Here is a 13,384-nt window from a genome sequence, read left to right on the forward strand (position 1 = left end):
TTGGCTCAATTCATTGTTTCCTCTATCCTTACAAGTCTCCCAGTCCCTGCTACTGAAGAGCATCCCCATAGCATTATGCTGCCACCACCATGCTTCATGGTAGGGATGGTGTTAGATGGGTGACGAGCTGCGCTCGGTTTCCACCAGACATAGCGCTTTGCATTCAGGCCAAGGAGTTCAATTTTCGTCTCATCAGACCACAGAATCTTTTGCCTCTTTCTCTCAGTCTGTCTCGTGCCTTTTTGCAAACTGCAGGCATGCTGTTATGTGCCTTTTTTTTTTCTTACGAGTGGCTTCCATCTGGCCACTCTCCCATAAAGCCTAGATTTGTGAAGTGCTGCAGAGATTGTTGTCCTTCTGGCAGGTTCTCCCATCTCAGCGAAGGAACTCTCTCGTTCTGTCAGAGTGGTCATTGGGTTCTTGGTCTCCGTCTTGTCCAGTTGCTCAGTTTCATCAGACAACTAGCTCTAAGAAGAGTCTTGGTAGTTCCATATTCTATCCATTTCCTAATGATGGAACTCACTGTGCTCTTGGGAACTTTCAACAATAGAAATTGTTTTTTACCCTTCTCCAGATCTATGCCTCCTCACAATTCCATCTGAGTTCTATGGACAGTCCCTTGGATTTCATGGTGGAATTTCTTCTCTGACATTCACTGTCAACTGTGGGATCTCGTATAGAAAAGCGTGTTTCTTTCTAAATCATGTCCAATCAATTGAATTGGCCACAGGTGGAGTCCAATCAAGTTGTGGAGACATCTCAAGGATGATCAAAGGAAACTGGATGCACATGAGCTCAATTTGGAGTGTCATAGCAAAGGAGCTGAATACTTATTGACGCAAGACATTTCAGCTTTTCATTTTTAATTTGTAAAAAAAAATTCTAAAAACATGTTTTCACTTCGTCATTACCCCTAAATGACATTGTTGGGTATTTTGTGAAGATAGGTGACAATTTTTTTAATATTTAATCCATTTTAAATTCAGGCTTTAACACAATAAAATGTGACAAAGGTCGAGGGGTGTGAATACTTTCTGAAGGCACCGGATGTAATCACTCATATTCCAACACCTCGATCCCCAATGCTTTGACACCTACCCAATTCCAGCTTAAACCTGTTGCTTAAACCTGTAAATTCCAGCTTAAACCTTAAACCTGTTTCTGTTGCCATTACCTTTTACAGGGAGATCATACCATTCATTAACTACTCTGAGAGAAAGACCCTTGCCTTACTACCATCTTAATTCTCCTCTTCCTTACTCCAAAACTATGGCTCATGGTCTTGTCGATGTCCTTTCTGCTGAAAAACCTCTGCACTTATTTTGTCACATTCCTAATGTACTGGAAGGGCACTCAGTAAAGATCATACCTCCGCCAGGCTGATTACTTTATGTTTTGTATTCCACTGATAGGCTGGATCTGGATTTGGACCTGAACTAAAATTTAATCTGCTTGTTCTTGTCACCGAACCAACTCGTCCACCAAGTTTGGTCCGAATTCGTACATAACTTTTTGAAATATCCTGCTATCTTCACTCAACGGTGAAGAATTGCTGAAAATATTCTCGGATCCGGATCTTCACCAAAATCTAATCATTTCATCCTCGTCACGTACTTAAGCTCTCCACAAAATTTAGTCCAAATCAGTCCACAACTGAGATATTTTGTTCAGACGGGTAAAACATGACCTCCGTCCACCTTCGGTGGTGGAGGTAATAAAGTCCTGTATCCTTCATCCACTTTGCATAGCTTGCTGAGAATTGATAGTCACTCTACACTGAACCCTCTCTGACAGCTACGTCCTCCTTGAGCTGTGGTAACCAAAACTGAACACAATATTCTCGATGGGGCCTCACTAAATTCCCATACAGTGTTAACATTTCCTCATTTGATTTATAATAAACCCTATTAGCTCCACCCATAGCTGCCTGGTACTGTCCTGTTTGCTCCTTCTTCCACACACCCCTCCCCCCTCCCCCAACTGTAATTATTATGACCTCCTATGTGACTTGTTCCAAAGTTGCCCCTTGCATTATATGTTATCTCTATATTTATTATTCTTACCCAACACCAGCATCATACATTTATTTATGTTCAACTGCATCTGCCAATCCTTTTCCATTCTATGAAAGTGTCTGGACTCTTGAAACTGATCCCTACCTCTCTGCTATCGAACTTAAACACAAGTTTTGTGTCATCTGCAAATTTGTAAGCAGACTTGCTACACTATCCCGATAATTGATGTAAATTGTGACTAATAATGGTATCCCACTACTAATAATATCGGAACCCCCGATGTGTACCTCACTGCTTCCTTCTCCCATTCACACCCACTCTGATTTCTATCAATCCCACAAACCAGTTTCCAAACTACTAATGCTTGTATACCACGGCAGGCACCTTGTTGTGCAATTTTGTTCGCCGTGCAGGGATCTACGTTCACACAAAGCAAGTTGTGCAATATTCACATTGTACAAGTAATCACGTCGAGCTGATTCGGCAAATCTTTTTTAATCTTGCAGAAGCAGCTTTACGAAGAATACCTCCAGCAAAGCAATGGAGAACAACAATGCTGAGACTTCCTGTGGCAGCAGAAAGTAACAAAACCTATTTGGTAGAGCTGTGTAGTTACTATATTTTATAAAACACGAGATATCTTCGTTGTTAACATTGAAAGGTCATTCTCCTTAGTGGCTGCAAAAGCAATGCCTTATCGAAAAACAACATTCATTTTGCAATGTGGTGCTGGGGAGAGGGGTAGAGGGGAGGGGTTAGTTGAATGTCCAGGATTTTGCATTTCATAAGCACTAAAGTCATACAGGCAGCTATAATTATCTTTTTCCTAACAAACAAAAAAAAACTTGACCAAAGTGATGATGACGTTTGATTTGCACGACCGACGTTTCAAACGTCACAAGTGCCTTTGTCAGACAATTTACTGTGTGCGTTTGTTGTTTTGACCGTTTTCCCACCAGAAAATTTGTGTAATAAGTATAAGAAGTACAAAAATAAGTATTGTCAAATTGCAGTGTGGGTAAACTTGCATTTCCATGCAGCTACCGACTCAATTTGTAATGACGAGGAGTTTGAAAAGCATGTACAGCAAATCATTGAATCTTCTACAATGCATTAAACAAGATCCCAGAGCAGAGCGCGAAGCTTGGATTCACGATGAATTCCTCTGGTCGGAATTCAGCTTGCGTCTTTATAGATAAACAGGATGTCCTCGTCTGTCCCGTAACTTGTCCGGGCTTCATTAAAGTTCTTCACGGTGCAAATGCACATTCCTTTGAAAAAGTGGAGGATCAGATTGTATGAGGTGTAGAGACAAGAGCAAGCAGTTAGAATGCCTGAAAAAGGAAACTGACATAGTCTGTTTGGATATGGTTAACGTTACAAATCATCATTTCAACAAATACTTAATCACCCCTGCTGGATAACTGCCCAAAAGGAAATAAAAAGGTGCACCCCATTCCCACTAAATTTATAGATTGTGGCAAAGACAGACACTCGAAATGGTAACATTGGGGTTAGAGAAACTGCTCGGAGTCCAGGAGGTAGGCGATTCGTTTTTGATCTTAGACGAGTCATAACAAAAACTTTTTAAATGGTACATGCTGCCTCCTTCCTTGGCTCTCAGCATTTAGAGGATAAAGCATGGATAAACCTGTGGGTTGGGCACCACGTGGCTCAAGAAGAATGGGGGTGGGGGGGGTAAAACCTCAATTCTTCTGCTGCCTGCAAAGAAAAGTCATATTACAAGATGGTGTCATTGGCATTCAGAGTGGAGTTGGATGTTGTATCGCTTCCTCCCAATGCAAGTAAAAACTGATTTTTCACAATAAAGTGAAAGACAATTGAGCAATTGCATATGCAAGGACATGTTCCAAAGTGAAGGCCATGATGCTATGTGTGATTTGGAAGACTGTGTCCACTTTGGTTGTGTCCAGGAGGTATCACAAACTTTGGAGGAGTCCATTCCATGCTGTTGAAAGCCAGTGAGCCAGAAACATGTCCATGGATTGATTTCCTTACCAAGGAGTGGGCTGCATTGCTTCAACAACAACAAAAAGTTCTTGCTTTTCTATGAGCCTCGTTCTTGGAGAGAAAAAAAAAACCTTTCCATTTCATTTTAATCACAGCAATAACACATTCAAGTGAAACGTGTTAATCTCTAATCACTCTATCTGATGATTATTGAAATTTCAATGAACATCCCTGTGTGAAGGAGCACATCTTGATGATACGCTGCAGTTGACTTTTCTACATGTTCCATTTTCGCAGCTGCGAATTGTCTGGTGATCACGAGAGCAGACACTTGATCTTTCAAATTCATTTTTCAAAAATCCTGTCTTAAAATTGACCATGCGTAACGAGAGACGATTTTAAAAATAGAATATCAAAGTACTTGTTCTCAACCAGTCATGCACATCACTGAGTTTGCAGAAATATCTGGGAAATTCCCCAAAATTCCATTTGCTTGGATGCTTCTTTGATAATGAGAAGGGAAAAATGTAATAAGTGCAGTTCTGAGGCTGCAATGTTGTCCAAAATGCAGGCCTCATGCCGACTAAACTGGCAGCGGGAACTTTTGTCAGAGTGAATAGATACAACACTACTCTTATTTTGGTTGAAGGGAATGCCATAGATTCCCAACCCTTTTTTAATACCAAGTCAAGGCTCGTGGAAGAGCTCGAATACTGAACGGATCAGGATGTTGAATAGAATAAAGAGGGGGGGGGGAAACACCAACAGCAGAGTTGAAGGACAAAAATAGAGGGAGACTTAGACAAATGAGGGGTAGTGGAGGATTCAGTGGGGGTGGACAACATGGATACAGAAGCAAACACTAAAAATTTGAAAGATGGACTTGGGGAGTAACGGGGGAAAGGGGGTAAGATGCCCAGTCAGCAACTGGATTTGGAGGCCAAATTTGAAAAGTGGTTTGCCCAAGAAAGATCATGGCTGATTGTGGGACCTGGGAGTTTGAATGACAGCTTCCCCAACAGGATTAAGAAAGTAGATGAAAGGGTTTGCCAGAAGGTCCTTTTGGAGAGAGAAGGTGAGTGTGTGAGATTGTCAGGATTGAAAGACATATTCCAAGTGTTTGACTTTTTTTTTCTTCAAATAAAGCTCACCCAGAATGTAGTTCCTTCCAGGGAGCTTATGGGATGGTACGTCATCAGTCCGTCCACAAACATTTGCAACTTCTCTAAAATGACAATTTTGATGAAACTTGACCACAACCTTCATCATCTGTGATGCACCAAAGTTTGTTCATGGTGATGAAAAAAAAAATCAATTCGGTATTTACTTCTCCATTAAATATTTTGTGGGTCATCCACACCTACCAGTGGTTCCCTAGTTTTCTTATCCAGCCACGACCAGGTGAGTGCCCATGGGTATTGCCCCTGTTTTTTTTTCAAGGTCTGAAGAGAGGGAAGAGGCTGTAGCCTGCCTTTCTGAAGGATGAGACTGTGGAGTCATCAACGTACAGATAAAGGAGATTTTTCAGTCAGAGAGATCGTTTATGAAGGTTAGGAATAGGACTGGGCCCAGAACAATGCCTTTGGGCAGTCTAGCCTGAACAGGGAGATATGAAAATATTCCGTTGAGAGCAACAGGTTGGCTTACGAGTGGAGGAAGTCGGTAAAGCCGTGTGTGAAGTTGGCTTTGGATGCCATCAGCAGAGATTGGAGTAAGGGTGGGATGCCAGACTCTCGAAAGCTCCAGATATGGCGAGAGATGGCCTGATCTTGTGTTTGACATTGAGGGCTTCCACCCATCCATCCATCCAAGGTAGAGTGACCAGGTCTAAATCTGAATTGTTGAGATGAGGTTGTTGGAGAAAAGGAAGAACTTCATATCAACTGCAATGATGTATTCCATGACCTTGCTTGATTGGAATTGAGCTAATTGGTATGTAGTTAAGGGGATCTGTTTTGTTTACCTATGGGAGTTAAAGTCCTACCCCCTAATGTAGAGGTGACGAACAAAAAAACCTTTTGCCACATTTCCAAGTTTTTGCTTTAGCCACCTTGTGCAAGTATTGGTTTAATGTGAATATATTTTTTTTTAACATCGAACACCTGACCTCGTGCAGTCTTGAGAAAAGGTTATGGGAAGGGTCTTTTGAATTCTTGCTTTGTGTTTTCGAGCACTATACTGTATTTGCGAGGGGCAGCTGCCATTTTTGTCTGAATCTTGCTGTTGCTCCGCCCTGAGAGTGCAGCAAATTTTATTGGTGATGATGACATGACGTTTTGCCCAAGTATGACAAACCTAAAGCTTGGTGGTTGAGGTCGTTGGCTTGGGACCTTAGGGTCCCAAATTTGAGCCCCTGTCGACCGTTGAATCAACACCAGGTGGGGTTTGACTCAGCCCATCATGCTTTTAAGGTTGGCAAAATGAGTACCATTGTACTGGGGTAATCTGTGCTGTACAATGGGACAAGATGCTCTACAATGTCAAATTCAGAGCGAAAGTACTGCTAAACTGCAGGTTCATGTTCCGATTCATGTTTTACAGTGTTCAAAATAGAAAATTCCACTGAAATCAAGTTGTTCCTCAATCATAGACTGATGTCTGTCAGAGAGACAGAATGAACCAGTTTTTTTCACCCCACTTTGTGCTACGCGCACAGGTTAAAAGCAGGTAGTCAAAGCAAGTAGATCTTTCCTGTAGCAATAAGTAGGAGATGGGACTTTAAAGGGTTAAATACGACAGACGTTTTATTAAAATAAACATTTTGTTTAGTTTCAGTAGCTTCCAGCCCATGTGCAGATGGACGTGTAATAAATGGGCTGGTAGGATAGCCTGGATTCAAATCTCAGCCTAGTTACAAACCCATCTTGGTCTTTTACATGGGGGGTGACGCATCAATGCGTGTGCCGTCCCGAAGATGGACGTTAAACAGGGCGTCTCATCTGCTGGCATTAGCTGATGGAAATTAAAGATCGCATGATGTCCTTCGTGAAGGCTGCAAATTATCACCAGTACCCTGAACAAATTACAAATCCCTTCACACACAGCCAAGTATCCTGCGTCGGAGTGACGACCCACCCAGGATTGCAAACATACAAGAAATTGCTTTGGCAGAACAGACGCTCGGTGTCGAGCTTGGTACACAGACAGACACTTGCCTGATTTTTAGGTTTTAATAATACTGTACTCTTGGCCATTGATGTGGGACTGTCTGTTAAGAAAGATCTCGTCAACACACAGTGCATGTTTTAGGGACAGTTGAAGTAATTGTGTTTGAGAATACAAAAGTCACATGACTCACTGTCACAGGTTGGGTTATTGTAGAAAACAGATCCATCAGGTCGGCTGTAGCCACACACCGTCACAAAGTGGCCCTGATACTGATGCTTGCGGGAGGGGTAGCAGCTTGGCAGTGCACTTCCAAAGCAGCAGTAGCTGACAGCGGGTGGGGAGCAGAGTTCACAATGGAGAATGGTCGCGTCAGTGAGGACAATAGCCACGTTACCAGCAGCAAGATGAGTCTCCACCTCGGACATTGACACTGCCCTGGACATAGATGCTCATTAATGTAGACATCTCACCTCGGACATAAGGTAAACGTATGACTTCGTATCGTCTGCTTTATTTCGCAAGGTAAATTGTATTGTACAGGCTGTGGCCGAAAAATTTAGTGCAAAATTATTCCAACTTTTGATTTTAATCCCATGATAATGAAACTGCCACCATTACAAAGAGCCACTCAAAAAGGTTCCATTGATTGTCCTTTCTTTCTTTCCCCAGGATGATGTCTCAGCTAAGTGAAGAACAAAGTGTTTAGAGTGGAAATGTATCATGAGACCAATTCTGCTGTTCTCTAACTAAATCTCCTGACTTCTAAAACTTTTTCAGTTGCTCTTTGTTATAATGTCAGCCTCAATTACAGGACAATAAAAAACAGTAACCTCCGATCTTCGATGGCGGAGGTTAACAAAAAGGTTAAGCATAAGAAACCAGCTTTTTAAAGTACACCTTATACTAATGACATCACTTTGTTATGTTACACACCTTTTCTCCACCTTCACCCCACTATCGGCTGCATCTGCAAACCTCCGGTTTACTCTGAGCTCATCAGTTGCAAAGTCGCGGTGGTAAAACTCCTGCAACATCACCAACCCATATCAGGTAAGTCAAACAAAATTCCAAATCATCCCCTCCCCCCTCCACATTGTCCCCAAAACTATCAGTGACCACTGCTTCACAACAGTCTTTACCTGGTTTTCATAACTCCGGTCCACCCCGAGTGTCTGGGTGCAGAAATGGTGCGACAGATTCATGGTAGCCATCAAGAAGGCCAAGTCTATGGTCCACACACTCTGTCCTAGGCCAAGCTTCTGGCAGGCTGCGAGGAACTCTTCCTCACTCACGCCACGAGCATACCTGACAGACAGGTCAAACAGAAATGGGAATACATTGCTGGGGAGGGGGAGTTTAAAGTTTGCTTTTTCATATTGTTGCATGGTGTTGGTGTTGTCATTGTCGTATCAAAGCGCATTAGACCACTTGGTGGCATGTGGGCCACAGCCATGATTCAAATGGAAAGTACATTTTAAAAGCTTTGCATTAGTGGAACTAGTACGTGCCCGTAAAACAAAAAATAATAATAATAATAATAAAAAAGTAATAATAAATAAATAAATAAACCACACAGGCCGTTTCTTCGCTCTCGCGTGCCCGTACGTGCGTGACCCGGAAGTTCGATATTATTCGCAGTTACGATTATTCGCAATTTATTTTTAATACCCAATTATTCAATTAGCGCCAATGTATTTTACCTTTTCGCAATGCCGTGGCAAGGAAAAACAAAAAGAGAAGAGAAGAGAGAGAAAAAATTTACTTCCTGGTTCGGAGCATACCAGCACCCTGATGTTCCCAAAATTTATACACCGTCTAATATGAAAACGATCATAACTTGGGCCATTCTGTTTATCTATAAATGTGCATAAGAAATCGAGAAATTATTAGAATACACGAAGTCATCACTCTCCAGAAGCCCGTACGTTGTAACCCGTAATGGGGAACGTGGCTGAGCTTCCCTTCCCCATCGGCCATGCCCACGCAACAACGTGTCTTCCCATTGGTTGGTAAATAAATGGCCATAACTTGGGAAGCACTTGTCCGATTAATATCAAACCTTGAAAAGGCACATCCTCAGGTCCCCAGCAATATACCTGGCAAGTTTCAATTAGATCGGACCAGAGGTTGTCGAGAAACAGCGGTCACACACACACACACACACACACACACACACACACACACACACACACACACACACACACACACACACACACACACACACACACACACACACACACACACACACACAGATTGCTGGAATTATAGCTAGATGAACTTTCCCAAATGCTACTCTTGGTATGCTTCGAGTTTGCATTTCGAGCACATGCAACCTGAACGTGTACGGGCCACCAAAATAAACGTTTCACTCTTGAAAGGCGAAAGTGAGCTTTTTTTTGTTTGACACCAATATTCCACAAATCTGAAGGGGAGTAAATCTTGAGATTGTGGAACAAACTATCCATCCATCCATCTTGCCCCATATACCCATAAAGCCGTCGGGTCCAAATAAATTCATTATTGGATAAGACTATGGTAAGTACGAAGACTGGGTCGTCACTCCACTTGTTTTCAGGATGAGGCAGGAACTTGCAATTTATTCCAGCGTGCCAGCGATAACTCGCCTCATCTTGGCGAAAGACACCATTGGATATTTTGATGTCCACCAACGACAAGTGCTGCCAGACCGATCTTCTGGCTTAACGTCCAACCAAGGGATGGCGCACACGTTGACTACTCACCCTGCCTGCAAAACACCAGAGTGTGCATACCTCTTGGGCCTAGCCTTAGGTCATCCTGCCAACCTGGTAGAACAAATAATTACTGCCAAAACACCATAGTGCAATTATTAACTATTTCAAATGCATTTGTTCATCTTTGGACTTATCCAGACAGACAGACATGTAATGCAGGAACATTTATTTCCACTGTGAAAACTGTGGAGCTTCATTATTCCACTGCTTATGTGCCATGAGTCAAGGCTACGGGATGACTGCAATGCGAGATGGATTACATGAGATTTGGACAAAACATTCCTCTGCTCAGATGTATTCCGTGGTAGTGGATTTGAATAAAGACAAATTTGGGTCGGCCTGTTCATATTTCTGTCTGAACCACTGGCCGATGATGCAGGGAGCCCAGGTTCAAATCCCATCTGTTATGCTAGGTTCCCACTATCACGATGCGCGGCACGATTGAAATAATGGACTAATCGTGGTGATCCTTTCAGATATTATCAGATCTTGAGGTCAGTCGTGGCAATCGTGTTAATCGTAGAAAATTTTTCTACGATCAGTTGTCAATCGGGATCATCGCATCAGATCGTATTGCATCGTAACAAAGCGCGACAGATCGTATTGCATCGTAACAAAGCGTGACAGATTGCATCTAATCGTGCTTCCTAATCGTGGTGATCGGGATCGATCTTAGACAAGACAAACACCACGCTCTGTGAGACCACGATTTCAATCGTGCCGCGCATCGTGATAGTGGGAACAGCTTTCAGAGAAATTCCATGATCAGCTACGAAGGGCCAGTCGTGGCGTTCGTAACGGATCGCACGACAGTGGGAACCTAGCATTAGATGTTTGTTGTTCGATTCAGAACATTCTTGTAATTCACAAAGCACAATGATATAGGCTTAATTGTCCTTGTCCTGGATGTGATATATGTACAAGCTCCTACCTGAGCCTTTGAGGGCTAAGCGAAATAGTTTGACTAACAAGTAACTATAAAGAATCTCAAGATCCAAAGCCCGTCCACAAACACTTTGTTCTCAAACTAAATTTTATGAAAACAGCTAAAAACGAGAAGGGCACTCAATAGAGCGCATAGCTCTGCCACGCCACGCCTGATCCGGTAGAACATACAGGGAGGAGCCAATAAATTTTTGATACGTCATGCTATATATTGTTGTCACGCAATGGTGAAGAATCGCAAAAAAATTATCGGATCCAGATTCTCACCAAAATCGAATCAATCCGTCCTTGTCTCACACACATAATCTTGTCCACCAGGTTTTGCCTGAATCTGTCCACAACCTTTTGAGATATCGTGCTATATATCGTTTTGGCCCTATCTCTCAATGGTGAAAAATCACTTCAAAACTATCAGATCCCGATTCAGATCTTCACCAAAATCGAATAGATTAATCCTTGTTACAACCTGTCCACCAAGTTTCGTCCCAATCCATCCACAACTTTTTGAGATATCCTGCACACAAACAAACATTGGTGAAAACATAACCTCCTTCTACCTTCGGTGACGGAGGTTAAAAATAGTAAAATGTATTAATCATTGTTCTCCATATTGTCAAAATAAAGGTTTGTTGAAAATTAGACAACAGCTTCTTCTTTAACCACCATAATCATTCCTAAGTTCTTGTGGGGGTAGCCGGGGAAGTCTTCTATGAACTGACTGGCCAGATGTACCGTTCGAAGTAGTTAGGGCAGAAATTTGTAATTTGTTCAGGGTATAGTTCGCCTCCTTTTCACAAAGGACATCGTGGGATCCTAATATCCACCAACTAATGCCGTCAGACAGGACACCTGTTTAATGTTCATCTGAGGGATAGCACACACATTGATGAAACACTGGGATGACAGTTTTTAGCTGGGTTGGGATACGAACCCAGGCTGGACAACTTCGAGCCACGTGTGCGTACCTCGACACCATCCTGCTGGCGATTGATGACAAAAGCTTAAATGGTTAAAATTTAAAAAGAAATAAAACACTGACTAGTGGACATTTGGCCCATCATGCCTGTGCTACATCAACACTTCATCAATCCAATCCATTCCGTACACATTCAAAACTAGAACGGTACTTAGTGGAGGGCATACCTTCGCCAAGCTGAATAGCGTTTTGTATCTCACTAATAGGCCGGATCTACGTCTGGACCTGAACCCGAACCAAAATATAATCGGCTTGTTCCGGTCATCTACCCATATCATCCACTAAGTTTTGTCATAACCAGTCCACAACCTTTTGAAATATCATGCTTTGTATCGTTCTTGGCCCAATCAATGGTGAAGAATCACGCGCAAAATTAGGAAATTTATCGCATCTGGATCCAGATCTCCATCACAATCAAATCAATTTATCCTCATCACACACCCAACCTGTCCACCAAATTTTGTCCGAATACGTCCGCAACTTTTTGAGATAACCTGCTCACAAACAGACGGATGAAAACATGACCTCTGTCCACCTTCGATGGTGGAGGTAATGACATTATGAAAATTGTTCAGCAATTTTCACATGCGACGTAGAACTAATTACATTTCGCCTCACCTGAAAGGGAGAGGCTGCGTGCGTGCGTGCGTCTTTTCCCATCCCGGTCGGCCTACTTTAATGTGGACCACCAAAAGGCCTTAGGCCTATTTTACTAAGTCGTCAACTTGAAACATATAACATTTTTACATTTAATTTACTCACCAGTTGATTTTGAAATTTAAATCCAGATTATGTCTAAGTTCTCTGCATCCGTTCCAGAGTGCGTTTGTAAACACCGCCCTTGGTTTCAAGTGTGCTACAAAGGTCTACAAGCTCGGGACTGACAGGATAGTCGAGTTCGGCGGCATACTTGTCTCTAAGCTGTCCAGCCTGGTTTCAAATGCTGACCCAGCTATAAACTGTCATCCTGGTGTTTCACAGGCAGGGCAAAGTATCAATGTGTGCTCCATTCCTCGGATGAACGTTAAACTTGGCGTCCTGTCTGCTGCCATTACATGGTGGACGTTAAAGATCCAACAGTGTCCTTTATGAGGAGTCTTCGAGCTATCACCACACCCTGAACAAATTACAGATGTCCCTCACCTTCAGTTTAACATAAAGACTGGCCACCCGATTCATGAAAGGGGCTAAAAAACATACCCCAGCTGACCCCATAAGGTGGGAATAATTGGTGCCGTTAATTATGATCGCAGTAATGCAAGCTCCATGATATATTGGAGCAACTTACAGATTAAGTTGCCAATTCTCAAAGTATTCTGTGGATATCGGGTGTATTGAAAACTCAATATCTAATGCAGCTCCAAGAAAATTCTCTGTTACCATTTCTTGGGGGAAAGACGTCAACTGTCGTCGCTCGTGGAGACCGCGTGGTGCTCAGGTGGCCAAAACTCTGTGAACAGTTCTTTGCACAGCACCAATTAAAGACGAGATACCGCCGGTCGATTTCCATCAACGACTTTGTAATCGTTTTTTGCGATCATTGTCCTCTCGACCACAATGCTTACAATGGCTGTTGATAAGGCCTGCTGTCGGACATCCCACTTTTTTGTCTGCAA

At 42.6% G+C, this 13,384-nt stretch overlaps 2 protein-coding genes across 5 annotated transcripts in view; one reads left to right on the top strand and one right to left on the bottom strand.

Moving 5' to 3' along the window:
* The window catches only part of LOC147010928 (uncharacterized), a 24,487-nt gene extending 21,337 nt beyond the window's left edge, over positions 1-3,150 (top strand). For both annotated transcript variants that reach the window (XR_015052439.1, XM_085859789.1), the window contains exon 12: positions 2,522-3,150. Coding sequence is in view for 1 of the 2 variants with exons in the window: in XM_085859789.1 (XP_085715915.1) it covers positions 2,522-2,575 (54 nt within the window). In the remaining variant the exon portion in view is untranslated. The remainder of the gene's footprint in view (positions 1-2,521) is intronic.
* Positions 2,492-13,384, bottom strand: part of GUCD1 (guanylyl cyclase domain containing 1) — a 13,244-nt gene continuing 2,351 nt past the window's right edge. For 2 of the 3 annotated variants that reach the window (XM_085859790.1, XM_085859791.1), the window contains exons 2-5: positions 8,234-8,399; positions 8,028-8,119; positions 7,285-7,529; positions 2,492-3,286 (exon numbers count right to left, since the gene is read on the bottom strand). In XM_085859790.1, the coding sequence (XP_085715916.1) occupies positions 3,192-3,286; positions 7,285-7,529; positions 8,028-8,119; positions 8,234-8,399 (598 nt within the window). In that variant the 3' untranslated portion in view covers positions 2,492-3,191. The remainder of the gene's footprint in view (positions 3,287-7,284; positions 7,530-8,027; positions 8,120-8,233; positions 8,400-13,384) is intronic. The other variant, XM_085859792.1, reaches the window with a different exon arrangement.

Source organism: Eptatretus burgeri, chromosome 16 (genome assembly GCF_056783735.1).
Source record: "Eptatretus burgeri isolate ZD-2024b chromosome 16, Ebu_testis_v1, whole genome shotgun sequence".
Lineage (NCBI taxonomy): Eukaryota > Metazoa > Chordata > Myxini > Myxiniformes > Myxinidae > Eptatretus > Eptatretus burgeri.